The 24161-nt window shown below is 45.7% G+C and overlaps 1 protein-coding gene across 6 annotated transcripts in view; it reads left to right on the forward strand.

Annotated features, from left to right (window-relative positions):
* FAM204A (family with sequence similarity 204 member A) overlaps positions 1 to 5056 on the forward strand; it is a 32949-nt gene extending 27893 nt beyond the window's left edge. For all 6 annotated transcript variants that reach the window (XM_066355027.1, XM_066355024.1, XM_066355023.1 and 3 more), the window contains exons 7-8: positions 1687 to 1793; positions 2271 to 5056. In XM_066355027.1, coding sequence (XP_066211124.1) covers positions 1687 to 1793; positions 2271 to 2322 — 159 coding nt within the window. In that variant the 3' untranslated portion in view covers positions 2323 to 5056. The remainder of the gene's footprint in view (positions 1 to 1686; positions 1794 to 2270) is intronic.
* Positions 5057 to 24161: the final 19105 nt, after the last annotated feature.

A 24161-nucleotide genomic window follows, 5' to 3' on the forward strand; every position in this document is an offset into this window, starting at 1 on the left:
ACAGGTGCCAACCTGATTTCTCACTTAGGACCAGTGAGTTGTTTTTCAGTGGGTGGGGACCCCTTCTGACTGCGCAGTTGTACCACAGCATCCTTCCACGGTTTCATATACTCTTTAGATGATCATGCTCCAGCTCTTTTAGTGTTAGCCTCTTTTTAGTTGACTAAGATGAACTTTCCTATCATGGACTGGAAATAAAAAGAGAACAGGTCCAGTCTCAAAGCAGTAAAACATCACTGGCAACCCCTTGTCCCCAGCCCCGAAATTTGAAAGCGAGTCTCTTTCTTCAGTGCTCTCTCCAGCGCCCCTAGACCAGTGGCGGGCACACGCTGTGTTTGTGACCTTTTAATATTTGTGGAGTGCACATTGTCCCCGTGAGGAAAGAGGACGCCGGCAGTGGGCACCGCCAGGGCTGGTTTGAGCTTGGAGGAGAGACGGGCCAGTCTGCCTTCTCAGTGGGCTCTCAGGTCACAGCTGGCCGCCCTCTCTTCAGTGGCTTTCCTGGGGTGCCGACCAGGTCAGCGCCTGGGTTTCACTGGCAGGTGGCTTCCTTTTGTTTCCACTCTGTGCTGGGCTGAAAAATCAGACTCATCCTTGCTCTCGTTTAGAAACCGAGCGGAGCTTGATTCCTGCTCCTGTGTGTGACGTCCTGAAGGACTGTCTCCAGGAAAAACCAGAAGAAGTCTCGCTGTTGGCGAATGATGCCTAAAACTTGGACGTTACTGCGTTGACTTGAAGGGTCTTCCAGCCCTTTCTTGTCTTCCGTAATCTGCCCACTGATAGGATGGGAAAGATAGGAAACGCCAGAAAGGGCTTCAGCCTTTCTCGTTTAGCCTGGGTTCTTAGCAGATACTTTTGAGCCATCCATGTAAGACGGGCATTGTAAAATCAGAGCGCCCTGAACTAGATGGCCATACGTGTGCTGGAGACACTGCCCCGGGCAGCCTGCAGCCGAGCTGGGTAACACAGTGGGAACTGTAGGGGCCAGGGAGCTGGAGAGATGCAGAAACCAGGCTGCTGTAGGACTCGTCCCACTTGGACCGTGCAGGACTGGCAGGTAGGTGTAAGGAGGGGCGTGAACAGAGGGACCGGCGGAGGAGGACTGGGTACTCTGGTTCTGGTCCCCACCCTTTTCATCTTAGCACCCCTTATAGTCTTTTTTCTATCAGTGAATTCGAGGCTGTTGCCCATCATACAGAGTACGGTTATGAAGGAGTAATTAGCTTTCCAATGTTTTATTAATCACATCTATGACTGCCAATCAGAGCGTCTGATCAGCGTGAGATAACTGTTGTGAGCATGCTGAGTTGCTGTAATTCTAGCCCAGAGCAAAGAAACCTGATGTGTGTCAGTCTGAGGTCTTACTGGGGGAAATTCCCCTTTGGCCTTCTGAAATGCTGAAATGGCTTGCAGACCTTCGTCACAACCTTTGTGGGTCCCCAGGGGCCTCAGCGTGGGGAGGATTTCCATCCAGGAGTCGGGGACAGCCAGGGTGGAGGACTGGGGGAGGTAGGGGCAGTGAGGGCCACGTCTGTGGAGCCCCTGGACTTTGGTTGTTCAAGGAGTCCTGAGCACAAGAACCTCTCATTTCTGGTCACAGCTTTCTTACCCCCAAGTTCTCAAGTATTTGTATTCTTATATGAGCTAGAATATTTATTTTCACTTTTTCTTCTTTCTAATTCTTAGCTTGGTGTAAAAATTGCCAAAGCGATTGCCTGCCATAACTTTGTAAAAGCCAAAAAGGAGGCTGAGAACTCACAGGTTGCTCGAAAAAAGAAGAAACTTGCTTGGGGGTAAGTTAAGTCTTTTAGTAGTAATTCTACTAACTCAGCGGTTCTCAACCTGTGGGTCGAGACCCCGGCGGGGGTCGAACGACCAAAACATAGGATTCATAAATGTGAATCCTATGCCATCGGACCCACAGGTTGAGAACCGCTGTACTAACTTCATAGTTTAAGACTCTTAGTAGTAATTCTACTGACTTCATGGTTTAAAGTTTTCAGTAGTAATTCTACTAACTTCGTAGAAATTAACAAATCCTGTGACACATTTTATGAATCCAGTTTGTGTGTAATTGTTATTTTGTTCTTTGTATCAGTTCCAAATATTTATCAGATTATAAATAAGAAGGCATTTGTTCTTGTTTGATTATTTTGTAATCAATGGAGCATGTGAAAATGTAAGCTTGTTTTACTTTGGCGCTTAGTAAATATGTTACTTAAGTAAAGTATTTTCGGAATAAATTGAGGTTTTTATGTTCTTTGTTTTAGATTTGAGGCCAAGAAGAGATGGGAAACCAAAAGCAACATGGGATACATGTAACTCACCAGAGTTCTTCAAGACATTGTGTTTTTTCTCAAGTTTTTACTTGAGTCTTCGGTTGCTCAATTGATTGAAAAGCTATTCCTGCTGTGCTTAATGTCAGGAAATTGATAGAAGAAAAAAGAAGCATACAATTTTGGGGTTATCAGTCTTTTTCTAAAGAGTGCATCCTATTGAAGTGGATGGATTGGAGTGTTCTGTTATTTGTATAATATAAGGAATCTAAGCATACATACAGGAGGGAAGGTAGGGTTTTATTTATCTATCTATTTACGGAGACCTGCAGAATAAAATCAGTTTTACTTACCTTCCATTTGGTATAGTATAGCCGATGAGCCCCTTGTACTTTCTTATCTGTACTCTGTATAACTGCACCTGTTCTAGAAGTGTGTTTTTAAGATTAGCATTTGTTTATAATAGATTAGTCAAAAGGGTAAAAAAGTCTCAAATGATACTGCCTTGGCAAGTGACTTTATCATACTGTTTTAAAAGTAATTATTGGTTCTTTATTGGATGCAGTAGAGTTGATACTTGACAGTCACATAGTAAAAGCAATTGGTTAGTTTTAGTGTACCTTCAGATAAAATATTGCAATAAAAAGTAGACAGAATGTAGTGTTTGGAGGATGATTTAAATTCAGCTCTGCCTGGAAATGTCTTCCTGAATGTCTCTCAGTCAAGTCATTCTTTAAATTGTAAGATGATTCTTAGAAGAAACAATGGTGTGATGACATACATTAGAATGTTATAACTCAAGACAATAGAACTTTGAACCTTATAAGAATATGGTTCGATTGTTTTTACTTCTGTTTGCCATTGTTCCTTAAAAGATGGATGCGTCATGAGCCCAGAGAGGACTGTCGATTTCATTAGCTGGGTGTGCATGGCTCTCAGTAGAAGGGGCTTTGAGAAATCATCTGACCAGCTGGGAACGAGACACAGCTGGACGTGCTGACTCTACGGCAGGCCTTTGGCTCTTTGGCACCTCCCTCCATGGTGCCCAGTGGAGGTAGAGAACTGCCAGTCATGGTTTTCATCAGTTCACCTTCCTTCTCCTGTCGTCAGAGGTTTTCTAGCTAATCTGCTAGAAACGTTCTCTGGGCTGATAATATAAATTTAGGAACATAGGAAATGAATCCTGGGTATAATTCTATTATTTTGTTATTTTTTGATTTACAGTAAAGAAAGTTTTACTAATTCATTGGTGGCATATTTAGTGTTTTATCTATGTTCTAGAATCAGTAAGTTGCTATTTAAGAGAACAAAAATAGTATATTGCTTGCACTTAGGTGAGAAAAGCCAGTATAGAGAAAGCGGGATTTTAGGAGATTGTTTACTATTTACAGAATTCATCACGGAAAGGTGTCTAGATCAGGTATTGGAAAATCTTATACTTTGTGATTTAATATCCCCTGTTGCCTCTTATAGACACAATCATATACTGCTTACCTGCAACATCTCATTTTAAAATCCTAATAGGTGACTACAAACTTTTATAGTACCAAAACCTTTCCTTAAAAAAATCTGCCCCGCAGTCCAGTGGTTTTGTCTGGAACATGGTCTCTGAGCAGGGGAAGGATAGATTCTCAGCACAGGGTCCCGCGATGGGCATGCGCCCGCAGCCTGCGCCTCATTTTCCTTCTCCGTGTCCACTTCCTTAGAGCACTTAGAGACCCCTGCGGGCTGGCTTAACAGTCTGCTCATGCTGAGGCCTTGCCAGGGGGCCTCCTTTTGGGTCTGTCTGATTGGGAGCCTCTGACCGGAAGCCCGGTCGTCAAAGGTCAAAGCCCCTCTTCAGCCTGCCCACTCGGCCCTGCCTTTGAATGGGATGGGCAGGTGAACTGAGTAGGAGGCAGTATGGCAAAATCAGCTGTAGCAGGGGACGCATGTGAGCAAGGGGAGCCACATCTCCTAAGTCCCACTCTGGAGACCTAGGTTGTAAAAAGCTCCCAAACTTGGTATAGCAGAGGGGGTGGGGGTGGGGGTTGAGGAAAGGAAGGGACCTGTTGTCTTGGATTTGCCCTGTTGGCGTGTCCTTTGGAACCAGTATTATTTTATCAGCTTTAATTCGAATTGGACATTTTCCTCATTAGAGCAATAAAATGGGAACATTATACCTCGGAATTATAGTCATTTCATCTGATCACAGCACAATAGGGATTCCTTTTGGGTCAGTAATAACTTCAGTTCCTGAAGCTTTGACATGTGCATTTACTATCCCCAGAATGCCTGACTTAGATTAGTAATGTAAATGTCAGTTATTGTTAACCGAGATTAATATGTTTCGGGCCATCAGTATGGCATTAATGTAACAATGATTTATTAAGTACTTCAGGCCAGAATGACTCGCTAAAGAACAGTAATTTTGAGCTTTACGGCACTGATTCTGAAAGTCAAGTTGGTAGTTCGTTCTTGTTTGGGAGCCCGCGGGATGTTTCTGATTTTCAGCAGAACATTCTCTTTCTTTCACCGAAAGGAGAGTTTGAATATATAATCTCAGGTTTACTATAATTAGTTCTGATGACAGAGTTAAATACCTTGGCCAAAACTATAAATCAGTAGTCAAACAGGTTTCTGCAACTGACCATAAATCTCCAGCTCTGTATTTGAAACGTACTTATTTTTTTTTAGAGAGACAGCTAAGGGAGGGGCAGGCCAACGACAGAATAAAATGTTAATTGAACTTCGAGTAACAGCTTAGACCCTCACATTAAAAATCTTATTGATTACCCTGATACCTTTTGTCTGGATTGTTGTCTTTTAAATACTTTAATAATTTACCTTATTGTTTACTCTGATAAGTTTGAATTCTTAAACTATGAAGATTGATTTTCAAAATGTCCAAATTCTCATTTGCTAGGTAAAGATGTCACTTTAAAAAATGTATGTATTGCTAAACTATAACAATTATTGTATGAGGGTGCTATTTAAATAAGATTCCAGTTGTGTATCTTTTTTTTAAGAAATAAAGTTTAGGAAAACAAGTGATGTTTGACGGACTCCATTTGGGAAAATAACAGAGTGAAACCTAGTTGTCAGATTCAGAACCAGCTGAAACAGTTCAAGGATTTCCATGTTGGCAAAAGTCATTTTTATTTTTAGTATCTGGCAGAGCAGAAATGCTTTTCATGTCAGTTTAATATTTTTTTCAAGCCAACTGTTTATTCATTGGCTTAAAATTTACACTCTGCTAAAGTCTTAGCTCTCACTTTCATGAAACAAATAGTAATATTTGGACAAAATGTGTACACGAAAATCTTTTCCTAAAACCAAATGTAGATTGGTATTTGTGGCATCAGTGCCTTCTAACATGGCGACTGGTCTGAAAGTACTTTGAAAAGTCGACGGCATTAACAACCCAGGGCACCGCATTTCAGGGAATTAATTTTTATCATGAAGTAATCAGAGCAACTTTCTCGGTTTCCAGATTTAAATTAGTGAGAAACTGAGTTAGAAAGCAGAGTCTCTGTTAGAGTAAATGTCTGTGAACTAGCAAAAGATTATTAATGCATATCTGTCCTGGACCTCTGTAGATTGCTGAGACAACAAGATATGACCCTAATCCACGTGCGAGCTGCGGGTTCTCTGTAGAGCTCGATGAGATGAGCAGAGCTGCCTTCTTTATTCTTTGTTACTCTACCCTCCCTCCACACTACTCACCTTATAAGAAAGATAGCCCCCTCGCATCCACAGTGCTGTAGCTGCGATTGGCCTGCAGACTTACTGGGGAGGCGGTTCTTGACTCCGTGGGAGAACACGGCAGGCAGCCTGTCGGTAAGGATGCCCGTGAAGAAACTTAGGAAGGGGCCACACCGTGTGCCCTCTGCTAAGGTGAAACGGTGGCGTCTTCACCAGAGTCTCTAGTCCCTGGTGTGTGTGCCGGAGATACGTGTCCATTTAGCTACACTTCCTCCAGATACGAGGTGCAGGCAGAGGAGCTCCATGCCACGCTGGCTTTGTCATCTTGACACCGGGAACATAATTACAGGTGTTTGATGGGAATGCCCATTAAATGCCAGGCCTTATGCTGCATTTTCAGAGGTGCTTGTAAAATCAAGAATTAGCTGAGGGGTAATTATGTTTTTATTAGTATTAGTAACCCCTTAGATTTAAGTGAAGAAAAGCATAAAACTTTTAAATTAGGTATGCATGTGCCTTTTATACCTAGACCGGGTTTCTTAAGGAGGCACAGAGCAGACGGATTGAAAGGGGAAGGGAGGGTGGTCCCCGAGAGCAGCCTGGACTCTGGGCGCTCCTGTGCCAGGTCCCCTCCTGCGCCTGCGCGTCGGCCTCCTGGAAGCCCGTCTTCCCCTCCTGAGCCCGTGGGCTCCCTCTCGCTGAATTGCTGCAGGGGACCTTCCGTGTGACAGGTATGGAGTGAGGTAATCTTTCCCCACCTCTAATTTCTCAAGGGTGTGTTCGTCCAGTTATTACTTGTTCATTGAACTGAAAGGTTTGGAAACCAGCAGCTACAGTACAAGCTGTAATTACTGGTGTCTGTTTCATATTCATCTGTTAGTGCTGGCATTTGATCAAGAAGTTAATACATCGCTTCATCTTCAGGCTGAATGTGCCTCTGCCCATAATGTTTTATTGTTTGAGGGGATGGCAGACAATTATGACTGCCCAGGATAAAAACTTTTCATGTGTAATGTGGGTGATACTAGAGGTAATTATGAATGTCACCGGAATAGGGAAACAATGAAGCCTCATTTTTTGAATTCCTTTCTACATAATATCTGAGAAACATTTGTTAAACGCCAAGCAAACCCCTGCAGACACCAAGATGGATAAGCACAGTCTGATGGGAAATAGATGTAAACCATGTTGGGACAACGTGATTACTTAAGGAGGCTTTTAGAACATCAGTGACTTATTCAGTGCTAAATACAAAGAAATGGCCTATATATAATAAAATAAGTAACCTAGACTTAAACATTTTGGTCACATGTACAGTCTCCAGGGTGTGGAGTTTTCTAGCAGGGTGGCCAGCTGCCATCACTCACTCAGTGACAGACTGCTTGTGTCCCTCACAGTGAGGGGGATTGACCCCTGGACTTTCTCCTGTTCCTTAGTCTCAGAGACATGGGTCAGAGAGGAGTGAATGCAACTGTTTGGCCAATTCTCAGTAATTTTTTTTTTATTCATTTTTAGAGAGGAGAGAGAGGGAGAGAGAAAGACAGAGGAGAGAGAGACAGAGAGAGAGAAGGGGGGGAGGAGCTGGAAGCATCAACTCCCCTATGTACCTTGACCAGGCAAGCCCAGGGTTTCGAACCGGCGACCTCAGCATTTCCAGGTCGACGCTTTATCCGCTGTGCCACCACAGGTCAGGCCTCAGTAATTTTCTATGTAAAGTTTTTCTTAGACTCTAGTGTCATGTCCTCATGTTAGAATGGCTGTGTCACAGGGCCACACATGTTCAGGTGATGTGACCTACTGCAGGAAATGTGCCCACTGCTGCCACCTCGAACTCAGCAGATTCGATTTCTGCTCATGGGACAGAGGAGGACGTTCCCACCAATGGGGCTGTGCTCCATGTGGTCACTCTGAGACCCAGGCCGACAGCAGCTTTCTCACCTCTGCCCCGTAACTCTGGTGTCCCCGTCTCAGTCACCTGTGGGGAAGGAGCATGGAAGGGCCCGGTGGGCAGTCCTGGGTCTGACCTGGCAGGCGGAAGTCCTCCCACATGCTTGCACGGCTGGAACTCGGTTACTTCACCCCCCACCACACCCCCCAGGAGGCTGCAAAATGGGAAGAAGAGGGGATACATGTCGGTTACCAGCGGGCAGTGTCTGTCATATCGCCTCACACACGACCTCAACATGAAGCGGTGACTGTTGCTGAGTCAGTGTGGAAGACTAGTACAAACCGGTTTGTGATTTGATGTAGACATTTTTCCTTGGACGTGTTGACAGACCTGATCAAAACAGCCACTCGTGTTACTGGTAGTGTGCACGGTGTGGGTCCCGACGACCTGTGGAACGCAGCAAAGGCCGGAATGGCATTCTGTGTGCAGCGGGGCTCAGATGAGGATGCGGTCACCTGCGGAAGGGCAGGCCGGGCCTCGTGGCAGGGACGACGTGGGGTGTGATGCCTAAGGGTAATCACAACTTCACTGCTCCTGTGACCCACTGAAGAAAGAGGGTCCAGGCCAAGGAGCAATGTGACACTGGGGCGCAGCAGGAGGTTAGCAGTGGGCTGGGCTGGGCTGGCCGGTGGAGGTCCAGCAGCGGAATGATGACAGCAGAGAGGGCGGCTGGACCTGCTTGCACATGGCCCTGTGAGACACACTGCGGTTGGGACTTGAGTTAGAGTCTAGGGAGCGAGGGACAGTGACATTAAGCAAGAAATGTGCAAATCTACATATGAGGACTGGCGGGTGGAAAGGCAAGGCTGAGGACAGGCTGGTTGGGTCATTTCAGTGGCCAGGGCAGGACTGGGGAGAACCTAAGCCAGCCCGAGGGGATGGAGGGGAGTGCACGCGCCCTGGAGGTGTTCAGGTGGCAGGTGGCGGGTTTGACAGGACTTGGTGACTGTTGGGGTAAGGGGGAGGGAGGGCGCCAGGGATGGTGGCGTGGGGTGAGGAAGGTAGTGAGGGCAGGTATTGTGCGTCATGTTGCTCATTTGGTCCTTTAGTCATGGCAAATCAGACGTTTCCTGATGTCACATTTAGCAGAATGGGTCCTGTTTAGACATTCGGTGTCAAGGTGCCCATGGAATTAACGTCTGGGCATTGTATATGGAGATCTGGAGGTGGGAAGGGAGGGCTGTCAGAGAAGACGGGGGTTGAGGGGTTGGGACCGGTTTTAACCGTGGAGTGTCAGCTGCTGAGCTATTTACTCAGCAACAGTGGGTGCAGCTGAGCTCAGGGCCCTGCCGATCCTGACCAAGGCAAGATTCGGGGCATGACCACAGTAGGTGGTGTCTTAGGTTGGGGTTCCTGGAAGCAGTGTCTCCATGTTTGTGGAATGGTTTATAAAGATGTGCAGTTCTGGAAAGATCTGGGAGGGAAGGAGGAAAGCCGACATCAAAGGGAAAGAGCCTAGCTAGGAAGAGCCTGGCGCTGTGAACTGCCCTTAAAGTGAAGGGGCTCACCTCCTAATGGCCGGTCCCCGTCCGTCAGTGCCTGTGGGCTGCCCTTGCGGCGGAGGGATACCACTTCCCGGCAAGGTGGCCTCCCCAGTGGGCGGCTGTTCTCCGTAACGGGGGTTAGCTGTGGACCGTCAGCAGCCGACACAGAGGCTGGGAATGGGTCCACAGACCAGGTAATGGGGAGAAGCGGGGAGTGTGAATCTGTGTGGGCATACGCACAGCAGACCTGATCGTGGCTGTCGGGACGAGATCTTTCTCGGGGAAATTATTTGGACAAGCAGTGTGGGGTGCTGAACTTGAAGGCGGGAGAGTTTAAGTAACCCGCACCTCACCAGGAGTCACGATTAAATGGGAAGCAGAGATGACCGGCAGCACTAGGTGGAAGCCTGCTGGATTTGAGGTCCTAAGTGTTGTGATGATTGATTGTAAGAATAAATGAAACCCTTTAATGACCCCCCCCCCCCCCCGAGATAGTATGAAAACTAATGAGCGGTTTACAGATTTTAAAAAACCCATGAGCACTTACCACTGTGCATACAGCAAGCTCTGGACAAGGGACAAGGGTAAAAGTTAAAACCACCACCTACTATAGGCCATGTGCTTAAACGTGTAGGTGAATAAATACATACGTTGGTACATAGATACTTAAACGTAGGTGCGAGCATAGAGCAGAGAAGCTCCCAAACACGTTCCACGGAACCTGAGCCCATTGAGAAGCACAACGGTGGGCAGACCCACTCGGGACACCTCGCATGTTGTCGCCACTGTGGCCTTGGCAGTGCACGTTGTCTCAGCAGGGCTCTGAGGAGTCAGTAACCACCACTGATGTTCATCACAGTGCTCAGATTTGTTTAACGATATGATCTTTTTATTATTATTATTATTTAACCTACCACCTATTAACAATCTACCGATTTAGTCACAGCACTTTGGGAAACAAACTCTGTGGAAGAGTAGCATTGTAGACCAGTGAGAAACGCTGTTTTAGACTGTCCGACACTTCTCTCGCGCCTGGAACCCTGTCAGGGCAGGGCCTCTGAGCATTCCCCTTCTGTGTTTGTGCTGGGCCCCTCCCCTCCCCCTGTCCTGCTGAATCTGCCCTTTATTTGAGGCTCATCTTAAATCCTCATACTCCCTAGTTTTTCTTGACATGTGCCCTCAGGGCATGGAAATCACATCCTCTGAACCTTCCGTAGATTTCTGAGTCCAACGCAGACCTCCTGAATCTCTGGGCATGCCGTCTGGAACTGCTTTGTTTTATTCAAAGCTCATGGGTGACTCTCCTGCAGCTCGCCTGGAATAAGATTGCAGGCCAGCATTTTATGTGGATGGATGGGGGGTGGGGTGGATGGATGGATGGAGAGTAAATACCTGGTCCTCCCAGTAAACCATTGGAAGTTTTGTCTTGATAGCCTTATTCAATATTCATGACTGATTGGGCACATACGCCTTGGGAACCACTGTTAGTGTTCTACTCAGTTTCTAAAAACACTTTGATTATTCGGTGTTGTATAGGTTCTGGCCTTAAAGAGACACCTCAATTTTACATACATCATAGAAAAGTCTACAGGCTGGAAAGCTAGAGTGGTTTTTCTTTGTTTTGTTTTGTTTTTTTTTTTTTTGGTTTTTTTGTGGCAGAGACAGAGAGAGTCAGAGAGAGAAACAGGTAGGGACAGACAGGAAGGGAGAGAGATGAGAAACATCAATTCTTCGTTGCGGCTCCTTAGTTATTCATTGATTGATTTCATAGTGCCTTGACCGGGGGACTACAGCAGACTGACTGACTCCTTGTTTGAGCCAGCGAACTTGAGCTCAAGCTGGTGAGCTTTTGCTCAAACCAGATGAGCCCGCGCTCAAGCTGGCGACCTCAGGGTCTCGAACCTGGGTCCTCCACATCCCAGTCCAACACTATCCACTGTGCAACCACCTGGTCAGGCGAAAGCTAGAGTGTTTTCATCTCACTTTGAAAACACAGTGCTCTCGGAAGCATCCCTCCACGGAAGCCAGTACACATTATTCATGTTTTATAGATGAGGACACAGATGCTAGGAGGTTTAATAGAGAACTCGAACACTATACATGAAGCATAAAAGGGCTAAGATTAGAACCCAGGCCAGGCCTTTGCTCTCTCTCTCCCTGCTCCTGGGGTTCTCTAAATATGACCCACGCACTGCCTGCAAGCAGAAGCGCTTGCTCACAATGAATGGCTCCAGGGCCCCTCTCTGGGGCTGGGCCTGGGACCCTGCGGTTTAATACGCTCCTTTGATCAGTGCACATGAATGTTAAAGGATCTTTGTCTTGGAGTAGTATCTCCTTCCTACATGGGGATGCGGGAATGGGAAAGAGAAAAACGAGTCAACAAACTTGCATGTTTTATCACAAGCTGTAGGGAGGTAGGTGTACCATGCAGTATAATCACTGAGTCTAATTCCATTAATATAAATGCTCATATCCCCAAACGGGTTGGCTCTACGCAGTCAACTACTTTCATTCCTCCCTCCCCCTCCCCCCCCCCCCAAAAAAAAAAAAAAAAAAACCAGAAAGTTTCCGTGTCAAAGAACTCAATTGAAATTCTCACTTGGCACTTGCTTCCTTGCCAGCAGTGCTCAGAAATAAAAAAAAGAAACAGAAAATCCAGTCCATGTGCATGGAAGTTCCATTCCCATTCCCCATGGCGGAGGGCTTAATTAAAGTCCTCAGATGTTTCCCTGCACCTTGGAAGACGTTTTTATGAAATTCTTATGTTATCAGAAGTGGCTCCAGCTCCAACAAAAGCTTGGTAAATAGCTTTGTAACTAGCCCAGCGCCATCAGGTCAAAAGCTTTGTAACTAGCACAGCTCCTTCGGGAGCAAGCTGCCTTCTTCCGGATTCGGTGTCCTGGTCCCTTTACCTCCAGGACTGCTCCAGGATGGCCCTAGAGTGTTCTCCTAGTTATGGGCAGATTGCAGCATCTGGAAGCAGTGGGTCTCTCCCTGTTCTCTTTCCTCATTTTTTTTTTTTTTAGAATAAATACTTCTGCAGGCTGGTTATGTGGCCGGCACTATTGTAAGCGCTGAGGCTAGGGCACTGAACAAAACCAGTCCGCACCGCTCTGTCAGATTAGCTCCATTTTTCAGAAGGAGAACCAAGGTACAGAGAGACGAAGGAAACTGCCTGAGGTCCCGCCATTCATCGTGGTGCTGGAAGCTCTCAGGTCATGTGTAATTTGAGACTTAACACGATAACATAATGATTTGAAGTTTATATGGTTGTTTGAAGGTTTTATTAACATGCATAAAGCTCCCTAACACATAAAATAAGCAATATGTGTTATTCAGCCCCCTAGGCTGCAACGCCATGATTTAATGTGTTGTTCCTTTTTTTTTTTGAGACAGAGAAAGAGAGTCAGAGAGAGGACAGATAGGGACAGACAGGAAGGAGCAGAGATGAGAATCAGCAATTCTTCATTGCAGCTCCTTAGCTGCTCATTGATTGCTTTCTCATATGTGCCTTGACCAGGGGCTACAGCAGACTGTGTGACCCCTTGCTCAAGCCAGCGACCTTGGGCTTCAAGCCAGTGACCTTTGAGCTCAAACCAGCGACCATGGGGTCATGTCTCTAATCCTATGCTCAAACCAGCGACCCCATGTTCAAGCTGGTGAGCCCGCGCTCAAGCTGGTGACCTCAGGGGTCCAAACCTGGGTCCTCCGTGTCCCAGTCTGGTGCTCTATCCACTGCACCACTGCTTGGTCAGGCTGGCCCATTCCTTTTTAATGCCTGTGTCTCTAGGACCTTTCGCAGTGACTGGTATGTAGTAAGTGATCGGTAAAAGTGTTTGAATGAATGACCAAAAATATCTACTAAATAATGTTATTTCCTTCCTCTTTTCTTTAGAAACATTTCTGCTCTAATGTGTCCTCAGTATTTTTTTTTCTGAAACCAACAGATTTTTGACAAAGCTCCTCATTTCTTCACCTTCCTTTCTGCCACTGGCTTTTAACCTTCTGGAAGCTACAGACAGACGTCTCTCTGAAAAGATGCACACATGAGCATACGCACTGCATTTTCACATGATTCCAGGGGTTCCTGGGCCTCCTAAACCCTTCCCATCTAGAGGACCCTGCTAAGCACTCCTGTTTTACAGTGCCCAGCCCACTAAGTTATGAAGGTCCAACAGTCATACCCCATCCATTTGTCCCAAGTCAGCAAGCTACCACGGCCAGTCTACACAGGTGGCTATTTCATCCTTCTAGCTGAGGTCACACCTAACTCTTCCCAGTCTACTGGGGATTTAGGGATATCAAAGGTTAAAGCAGTTCAGGCATTTTGGGTTCCTTACAATAGACTTGTAGTTTCTGACATATGCCAATGAATATGTTATTTGTAAAAATAGATTCATTCAGTCTTACTGGTCATGTTTATAATCCCGGAAATACTTTATACACTTTTTATTAGCATATTTCTCTTCCCTCTCCATTTACTAGTTGTGAGAAAACCCAGTGGTCAAAGTATTTCCAAGTCCTTCTGGGCCTTAGGGAACTGAAAAGTCATGTCAGGACCCTTCTGGAAGTGGGAAGGAGGATAAGACGAGAGAAGACTTTCTAAAACTAAATCATGTCAAGTGCTTTGCTTGACCTCAAAAAGTACTTAACCGGGGTTGGTAATTGATTGACAGGGGAACTCAAAGGGGGAAGTGGGGAGTGTATGAAAACACTTCAGAACTGCCCAAAGGAAGAACCTGGGAAGTTCAGCCGTAGATTTTCTGAGAAGATGAAAGGGTAGGCATTAGCGTATGCAAGAATTAGGCACTGAGTTTTTTCCATTTGGAAGCTTAAAAAAAAAATGACCTGCTGCCCAAGACAAAGAAGAAAATGATTTGGCCCCAGAGGGAACTGTCACTCACAGTACACTGTCCAGGGGGCTACAGAAGGATTATAGCCGCCATTTTGGCTTCTCTAGAGCGAAGCAGCAAAGCCATGTCTAGTGGTTGCTAGGCAACCATTAGCCCATCGCTGCCCTTTTCCATTAAACATTATCTGCCTTCTCAGATTGTTTTAATTTCTTTTTTTAAACAGTAAAGGTAATGCAACAAAGAATTATCAGTGCGACCTAACAATATAAATGTATTTGAGGTAAAGGCTTTTGCAAAGGTTAGATCACTCTTGGGTGTGACGTTTGAAGTAGGTGACTGAAACCTCTTCCCTGAAATATTTCAGCACTTGACCTCATTTCCTGATGCCCCAAATAATCACACTGGAGGCGTAATGATGATCTCCGAACACTGGAAAACTTAAGGCCAAGGTTTTTCCATTGGTCCAGTTCGAATCTTCTCAGTCAGTGCTCTGCCGTGACAGCCCAAGCTAGATCTTGTCCTAAAGCAAGTTTCTCTAGCAGCAAAGAATGGTCGTCAAAGGTGGTGAGAGGGAGCTCTGGCTCTGGTCAGCTTCATAGACAGCTGAAAGTGTGTCGCCCACAGCACCTGAGCATTGGCACATGGAAATGTCACCTGTTTATGTAAGGGACACTTGCTGGGACAGAGAAATGGAAAGTACCTGGAAGGGGGAAATAAGCGTCTATTCAGAAACCCAATTGCATTCAAGTATTAGAGATACATTTACGACTTTTACGACAAGGAGGCACCCAGCCAGAGGGCGTAAAATCGGGATTAGGAGGGTTACTGCTGGCCTGTCACGCGCCACGCACACTGTATCTTTTTAAAAACTCCAGTGGGTTTACTGTCTGGCTCAGGGAACCTGTTTTGGGAGAAATTCAGGGAAGAAAGGTGGTTTGATACTGTGGACTGGGGCCCAAACAATTAAAGCCACACATAGTGAGTTCTCACTCTCCCACAACACCTACGATAAAGGGATGGGAGTGAATATGTGACCGGGGAGAACGGAATAGGCAAATAAGTAGGCTCCAAGTCTGGTTCTCCCGCTCACTGGTTGTGTAACCTTGGGCAGCCTTCCTGTGTTCATTATCTGTAAGTGAGTGTAATAACTACTTTGTCAGGGCTCTTAGGAGAATTAAACAATAGACCGGATGATAAGTGGTAGTTACCATTGCTTTATTGTTGCTGTTACTACCACCTCTGCTATTAACACCATTCCTGTGTATGCCAAACACTGTACAGCCCCAGAAAATTATTTATGGAGGTTGACACATTGATTCTAAGGTTTGTACAGAGCAGTAAAACCCAGAATAACCAAGAGGATGTTTAAGGAGAAGAACTAAGTTGGGAGACTGACACTACCCTACTTCAAGATTTCCCTATAAAACTACAGTACTCAGGACACGGTGCTATTAGTGAAAGAAGAGACAGAGACAAACAGATAAGGGAACAGAGTGCAGAGCCTAGAAATAAACCTATGTTAATACAGTCACCTGATCTTTGACAAAGGAGCAAAAGGCAATAAATACAATGGAGCAAAAATAGTCTCCAACAAATGGTGCTGGAACAAGACATCACATGCAAAAAAGGAGAAAAGAACCTAGATATAGAGCTTACACCCTTCACAAAACTTAACGAAAAATGGATTGTAGACCTAAACGTAAAATGCAAAACTTTAAAATTCCTAGAAGATGACACAGGAGAAAACCTAGGGGACCTTGGGTAGTGATGGTGTTTTAGATACAACACCGTGCACGGTCCTTGAAAGAACGGATAAGGTGAACTGCATTGAAATGAAAAACTTCTAGTTTGAGAAAGACAATGTCAAAAGAATTAGAAGATAGCTACAGGGTGGGAGAAAAATATTTGCAAAAGACATCCGGTAACCATTACCCAAGATATATAAAGAACGCTTTAAAATTCAACAACAAGAAAACTCAATTTAAAAATAAAGACCCTAACAGACACACCTCATCAAAGAAGATATACAGATGGCCAGTATGCATATTAAAGATGCCCCCCCCCCCCATGATGTGTCATCAGGGGAATGCAAATTGAAACAATAATGAGCACCGCACACCTATTAGAATGTCTATAATCTGGAACCCTGACAACAACAAATGCGGGTGAGGATGTGGAATAACGGAAACTCTCTTCATTGCGGTGGGAATGCCACTTTGAAAGAGGGTGGTGGTTTCTTATCAAGCTACTGTATTTCCCCATGGATAAGACGCTTCTGTGTATAAGATACACCCAGAATTTGGAAAAAAAATTGTATTACATAAAGTTATTGAACTCAAGTTTTATTCTTCATAAAATTCATACAACTCCTCATCACTGTCAGAACTCCCATCCATTAGATCAGGGGTCCCCAAACTCTTTACACAGGGGGCCAGTTCACTGTCCCTCAGACCGTTGGAGGGCCAGACTATAAAAAAAAACTATGAACAAATTCCTATGCAAACTGCACATATCATATTTTAAAGTAAAAAAACAAAACGGGAACAAATACAATATTTAAAATAAAGAACAAGTAAATTTAAATCAACAATCTGACCAGTATTTCAATGGGAACTATGGACCTGCTTTTGGCTAATGAGATGGTCAATGTGCTCCTCTTACTGACCATCAGTGAAAGAGGTGCCCCTTCCAGTGGGGGCCGGATAAATGGCCTCAGGGGCTGCATGCGGCCCGTGGGCCGTAGTTTGGGGACCCCTGCATTAGCTTGTCCTCATCTGTGTCTGATGACGAATTTCAACAATGAGCGCAAAAACAAGCACAGAAAAGTGGGAAATGCAAGTAAAAAAACTACACTGTATAAGACGCACCCAGTTTTTAGACCCCAAATTTTTCGGAAAAAGATGCATCTTATACATGAGGAAATACGGGAAACATAACTTTCCGTACAGTCTAGCACCTGTGCTCCTTCGTCTTTACTCAAAGGAGTTGTAAACTTATATCCACACAAAAACCTGCATATGAACGTTTGTAGCAACTTTATTCATAATTGGTAAAACTTGGAAGCAACCAAGATGTCCTTTAGCAGGTGAATGAATAAATAAAATTCGGTACACCCAAACAATGGGATATTATTTAGTGCTTAAAAGAGGTGAGTTATCTAGCTTTGAAAAGACGGAAGAACTTTAGGTTTCTATTACTAAGGAAGATCTACGCACTATTTGATTCCAACTATATGATGTTCTAGAAAAGGCAAAACTAGGGAGACAATAAAAGATCAGTGGTTACCAGAGTGGAAGGAAGAGGAGAGGTGACAGGCAGAGCACTGAGGATTGTTAGGGCGGTGACATACTCTGTATGAGAGCCTAACAATGGACACGCATGTCATTGTACAGTTTGTCCAAACCCATAGAATGCAAAACACCAAGAGTGAACTGTAATGTAAACAAAAGACTCTGGGTGGTTATAATGCGTCCTTGTCGGATCATCACTTGTAACAAATGCTCCTCTCCGGTGGGCATACTGACAGTGAGGTGACGCAGGTGTGGGGTAGGATGTGTATTGGGCACACTAAGTCCGTGAGGCAGGTGTTTTTATCCCCGTCCTGCTGGGGCGAACTGAGATGTGGGGATGTTATAGAGAAGGGGACCAAGAAGTCCAGTAAGTTACAGAACAGCTGGGATCAGACCGCAGCCTGTGGGGATTCCAAGTTCATGCTTTCTCCACTGCTCTGCAGACATGGTCTGCAAATGGCAGTCTGAACACTCAAGGGCTGATGTAAAATAAACGCGCTCAGTAGGCAGTGAACCGGAAACACTGGAGGGGAAGGGCTTTCACCCCCCTCCCTTGTAGGATTGAGACACCATTTTGTTGCCTATAACAGTGGGGTTAAAACAGATCATGGCCAAACCAGTACCATTAATGAAGGACTGTATCATAAGTCACCTTACCTAGTGGTTGAGTGTTTGGGGATCAAAGCTTCCTTAATAATGTGAAATCTAAAAACTTATGGCCCCTCTTTGTAGAAAGAGGCACATAAATGTATATATGATTTAAGGAAGATGCAGAAAATCTTGGAGTTTGGGGAGCAGTTGTGCTAAGAACTTTAGGTCAAGAATGCTGGACTAGGTACTAGACTCTTCAATTACAATCTAATGCAATTGTCCCCAATCTTTTTTGGGCCATGGACCGGTTTAATGTCAGAAAATATTTTCACGGACCGGCCTTTAGGGTGGGATGGATAAATGTATCACGTGACCGAGACAAGCGTCAAGAGTGAGTCTTAGACGGATGTAACAGAAGGAATCTGGTCTTTTTAAAAAAATAAAACATCGTTCAGACTTAAATATAAATAAAACTGAAATAATGTAAGTTATTTATTCTTTCTCTGCGGACTGGTACTGGTCCATGGCCTGGGGGTTGGGGACCACTGATCGTGTGTGTGTGTGTGTGTGTGTGTGTGTGTGTGTGTGTGTGTGACTATACATGCAGTGTAGTAGAGCCAAGCAGAAGTAGAAATAAAAGCTAGCTATTTTCTTCCTGAGTCTATCTGGTAGCTAGTGAGGGCACTGGGCGTATAGCTAGTCTATTCACAGTTATCTGCCCTCTGTCCCAGGGAATGCGGGCAGGTGGAGAGCACTTCACTTACTTCTATTTGAATAGTGTTGGGAAATAGGTTATAAATGAAAATCTAGCATGCTCAGAATAGCCCCGCCTGTACGTTTGACCCCAGGAGAATGTTAACTCACACCAGGGGAAAGCCACTGGATTTCCCAGCAACAACCCCTGGCTGCCTTTGTGGCTCCCAGAGTGGAGCGGGGCGCGGGTGGACCAGATGAAGACTGAGACACGGTGGGAGTTCCTCAGGAAGTCGCCTGCAAGGTCGGGCCACTGCCTCCTGGGGTCTCGGTCACGAGTTAGTGCCTCAGGAGATGCTTCATTGCCAGCCTTTGAGGAAAAACCAAGGTTTGCCACGAGGAAATACGAAGTGTGACCTGGAGCAGAGTGGCAGGCATGAGGACGGGGGGACAGTTCAGAGAGGACAGGGAACAGGCGCTCCCATTTTTGTGGCTCTAGCTTCAGGATCCTTCTTTGCTTGCTTGCTGTTTGGCTCAGAGGGTGACTGAACATGTGGCTCACAGCTGACTCTTGCAGGGATTTCAGAAAATGATGGGGAGACAGAGGACACCTGGGCACCTTTATACTGTTCTGTGTGGGAGAGGATGCTGCCAGATGGGCTCGCTCTTCTGCTCCCTTTATGTATGGAAGGCTTCACCCGCTTTCTAAGAGGAAGAGAGGGAGAGAGCTCTGGGCACGGGGGTTATGTGTTCAGGGACAGGACACATGAGCATTGGGCTCTGGGTGGCCATTGAGGACAGGCATGGCTAGAGCAGCACACCTCTCTCTTCCCAAGCTCTTGGCTTCTGGTCCAGTCAAAGGCTCCTTGAAGGTCATAGTGACAGGAAACACTCATAGAGCATTTACACTGAGCTGGGCACTCTTCTAAGTGCAATATATAGCAATCTTTGTAAGATAGGCATACTATTGATATTATGCCCATTATACAGGTAAGAAAAATGAGGCACAGAGAGATTAAGTAACCTGTCCAAGGGTATCCAGGTGTAATTAGCAGAGCCAGGAATGTAGATCCAGGCAGTCCATGTTCATAACCACCATTCTCTATTGCTTCCCAGTGCAGGAGGCTACTCGAGGCCCTTGGACCTAGCTTTTCCAAAATGTCACTCACTCCTAAACCCCCTTCATAATCTTTGTAACACCTGTGACCTCCTCTACTGGTATTTGTTTAACATTTTTCTCTATTGTTTAATTAAACACATTTATTTTAAGACGAATCTTGATATTCCTATGACAGATGAAATATCAGCATTATTTGCCCAAAATAGAGGGGAATGCAGAAATAAATTCAGCGCCAATGATGTAACTAGGTTTTAGCGAGGCGCTGCTGCCCGCCCACCCATGTCCTGGAGCCCTGGGCACCAAGCTGAGGGGTGAAGAGAGAAAGGGGCCACGCTCACAGGACCTGCCTCCCTGGAGTGTCGTGCTCTCCCAGTGACTCTGAAACCACCGTGGTCGACCCCTACAATCTGTGAAAGGTGGTCTAGGACGGTCCCTTCCACTCCCCACCGAGTGACCTGAGGCTCAGAGAGGGAAGTGCTGTGGTTCCAAGAGCTGAGCCAGGACCCCGTCTCCTGAGTGTGTGGCCCCTCCCACCATTCCTAGACACATGTTCACGCATGCCACACCTAGTAGGTTAATATCTGAGTTCCAAACATAGGTCCCTTAGTCGAGGAGCACAAAACTCTACAAGCCACACAGACCCAAACATAGGTTGGCTGTGTTTTATAGAACATAGTAATGAAGAACCAATATTCATGAAGACCTTTAGAGTCAGGGCTTGTGTTTGCTGTTCCCTCCGCCTGGAACACTCTTCCCCAGACCTCCACTGGCCTAACTCCTCACCTGCTGCAGGTCTCTGTGCAGAAGCCCCCCCCTCAGTGAGGCTCACCTTGACTGCCCTGTTCTCCGTTTCATCCCATCCTGGCTCTTGGAACTCCTCTTTTATTTCTCTCCATAATATTGTAGTTATCACCACTGGATATGCTGTTTGCCATCCACCTAGGTATCTACAGTGTGTCCGTAAAGTCAAGGTGCACTTTTGACCAGTCACAGGAAAGCAATAAAAGACGATAGGAATGTGAAATCTGCACCAAATAAAAGGGAAACTCTCCTAGTTTCATACCTATTCAGTGCATTTCGATGTGGGCTCACGCACAGATTTTTTAGGGCTCCTTAGGTAGCTATCCCATATAGCCTCTACAGACTCGTCACTGACTGATGGCCTACCAGAACGGGGTTTATCCACCAAACTGCCGGTTTCCTTCAACTGCTTATCCCACCAAGTAATGTTATTCCTATGTGGTGGCGCTTCATTATAAACGTGCCGATATTCACGTTGCACTTTGGTCACAAATTCGAATTTAGCGAGCCACAGAACACACTAAACCGTCCACATCTCGACTGGCACGGCCGTGGGCTGCTCCGCTGTATACACGGTGTTACGTCATCATCTGCGCATGCGCACATGCTGCCACATCATCCTACAGAAACTAGGAGGGTTTTCCTTTTGTTTGGTACAGATTTCACATTTCTATCATCTTTTGTTGCTTTCCTGTGACCGGCCAAAAGTGCACCATGACTTTATGGACACACTGTATTATCTACCTACCTATTTACCTATCTATTTGTCCATCTACCAATCATTTATTAAGGCTTTTGTTCGATTCTGTTTCTAGAACGTAAGTGTCCACATGTGCAAGTGTGGGCTTATCACCGATAGAACCAGTGGCCTAAGGATATAGTAGGCACTCAATAAATACCTGTTGGTTGACCTCCAATTCAAAGCCAGTTGGGAAGGGTCAAATGGAGTTAAGATACTTTGAATATAGAGTTCTTGATGGGTGCTTTCCTGTTCATCCTCGGCCACGTGATGGCATGGTCAGTGTTCCCATCACTTCCATTCCTGGACAGTAGACCTGACCTTGCTCACCCAGCACCATGCCTGGGTCAGCACAGAGAACCACAGCCCTGCCCGGCCTGGGCGCATCTCACGGACTTCCCACGAGGACATCCCATGGAAGAACTTCTGCAGAGGAATAAGTTTATTTACTTTTTAAAAAATGTTTTGCCATTTGCCCAATTTTTATTTTCACAATGTCTGTTTTGCTTACCATTCTTTAAAAACTTATTCAGAAGATAAGTCATCAGGATCCCTACAATATGACTAACCTAGAGGGAAAATACAGTTCAGTCTTGTACGCTCATTCATATATATATATATAAAGAAACCTCCCAAAAGTATAAAGGCAAAGTTTCAAATTAGCAATAAAAAAATGCCCTGCTTCACTTAAGTACTTTTTTGGACCACTGTTGCTATAGCAACTGGAAGCAGCTCTTGGTGGTCACTGTGCCCAATTCTATTGAAACTAAAAATTACCTTAGCCCTGAGCATGCGCTTGGCCGGCACGGTGAAGATGGGGTTACAGAAAGTGAAAACTTTTTAACCAGTGAAATTACTTTTGCTGAAAAGCAAAAGAATCCTTTCAAATCTAATTGTTTTTCTTCTTTAAAAGAAAAAAAAAAAAAAAGCATCATTTGTTGGACATTAAAATAACAAAAGGGCTTTGAGAACGGATTATGGGTTTCTGATGTTTCGCCACTAGAATTCATTTACTTTCTATCCGACGGATGTTGTAATCGAACATTCTGAGGTAATGTTGGAGGCCTTTCTCTTACCATAAATAAAGATTTCAATGACAGCACTTCGTTCCTTCCATCCGGGACCTTCCTTTGGATTCCTCCCCTCGCAGACCTGTAACCCATTTCATCCGCACGGCGGACAAATTGGGTGCAGGACTTCTGTCGAGGGCAGGGAACTCATTACCGGAGGTTTTCATTACTCCAAGCTCCAAGTGGGAAGACATTGAAAGTCTGGAGAGTTTGAATGGAGAGGCGGAACCTCAGATGCGTTTCCTCGCGATGCGTGAGGAACAGAAATCCAGGTTTTGAAACGGGGAGTTCAAAGTTCCCTCCTTAAACCACAGGACGTCTGGCCCTGGGGGGCTGGCTTGTGGATCCCTAGTCGCTGGGGCAATTCTGAGTTCAGAAAGGAGCCCCCTGTTTACAGCTCCGGCCTGCCTGCCTGCCTGTCATTCCCCCTCCCCCCCCCCCCACCCGAAACTTACAAACTTCTGCCGGCAGCATGGATTTAATTAGGGAGAAATCTCTTTAAAAAAAAAAAAAATCACATACATATTCCTTTCCCTGTAAAGTGACTGAAGAAACTCTTCGGGCTTTGAATATTGTTTGAGTTGTTTTGAAACTCAAACAACTGTGTGTAAATAAAGGGCTGTATTTACCAAACAGGGGGACAAAGGCCCGGCACCCCCTCCGTTCCAGGCGGCTGAAGGACTCCTCTCCCCGGCAACATCACACTTATTAGCGTGATTACCGACTTCGGTTTCTTATTCACAAGCTCACCCCGAGCCCGGTCTTTGAAAGCAAAGAAAAAGTGGTGCTTCTGTTCCAGACTTTCTGCTTTATTCTCATGACTGAAGTAAAGGATGAAGTATTTTCTGCCTCAGCAGAGCCAGCGGGGAAGAAACATGTAATTACCTGAAATAAGCAGGCAAGGGAGACTGCTTGGAGGGGACACAGGAATGTCCCATCTCCACGCAGACTTCCAGCTCTCTGCTCACTTGAGGACTAAAGCAGGGACCCACTCACTTGACAAAGGTGGCCTGTACCCAGCTCACTAGCAGAAACACTCTTCGCAGGTAGTAAAACATGTACGACTAATTGGATATTACTTTGATTTTTTTTTTTTTTTTGTATTTTTCTGAATCTGGAAACGGGGGAGAGACAGTCAGACAGACTCCCGCATGCGCCCGACCGGGATCAACCCGGCACGCCCACCAGGGGGGACGCTCTGCCCACCAGGGGGCGATGCTCTGCCCCTCCGGGGCATCGCTCTGTTGCGACCAGAGCCACTCCAGCGCCTGGGGCAGAGGCCAAGGAGCCATCTTTGCTCCAATGGAGCCTTGGCTGCGGGAGGGGAAGAGAGAGACAGAGAGGAAGGAGAGGGGGAGGGGTGGAGAAGCAGATGGGTGCTTCTCCTGTGTGCCCTGGCCGGGAATCGAACCCGGGACTTCTGCACGCCAGGCCGATGCTCTGCCACTGAGCCAACCGGCTAGGGCTGATTTTTTTTTTGAAAGTTGAAAATCGATGGATATATTTCAGTGTTTTAAAGGAAAATCGATATATTTGAGCAACACAAAAGGACCGGAGCCCATCTAAACTTGGCTCCAAAGAAATTCCATTAGAACGTCATCACACGACAAAC

Source organism: Saccopteryx leptura, chromosome 13, assembly GCF_036850995.1.
Source record: "Saccopteryx leptura isolate mSacLep1 chromosome 13, mSacLep1_pri_phased_curated, whole genome shotgun sequence".
In the NCBI taxonomy this organism is placed as follows: domain Eukaryota; kingdom Metazoa; phylum Chordata; class Mammalia; order Chiroptera; family Emballonuridae; genus Saccopteryx; species Saccopteryx leptura.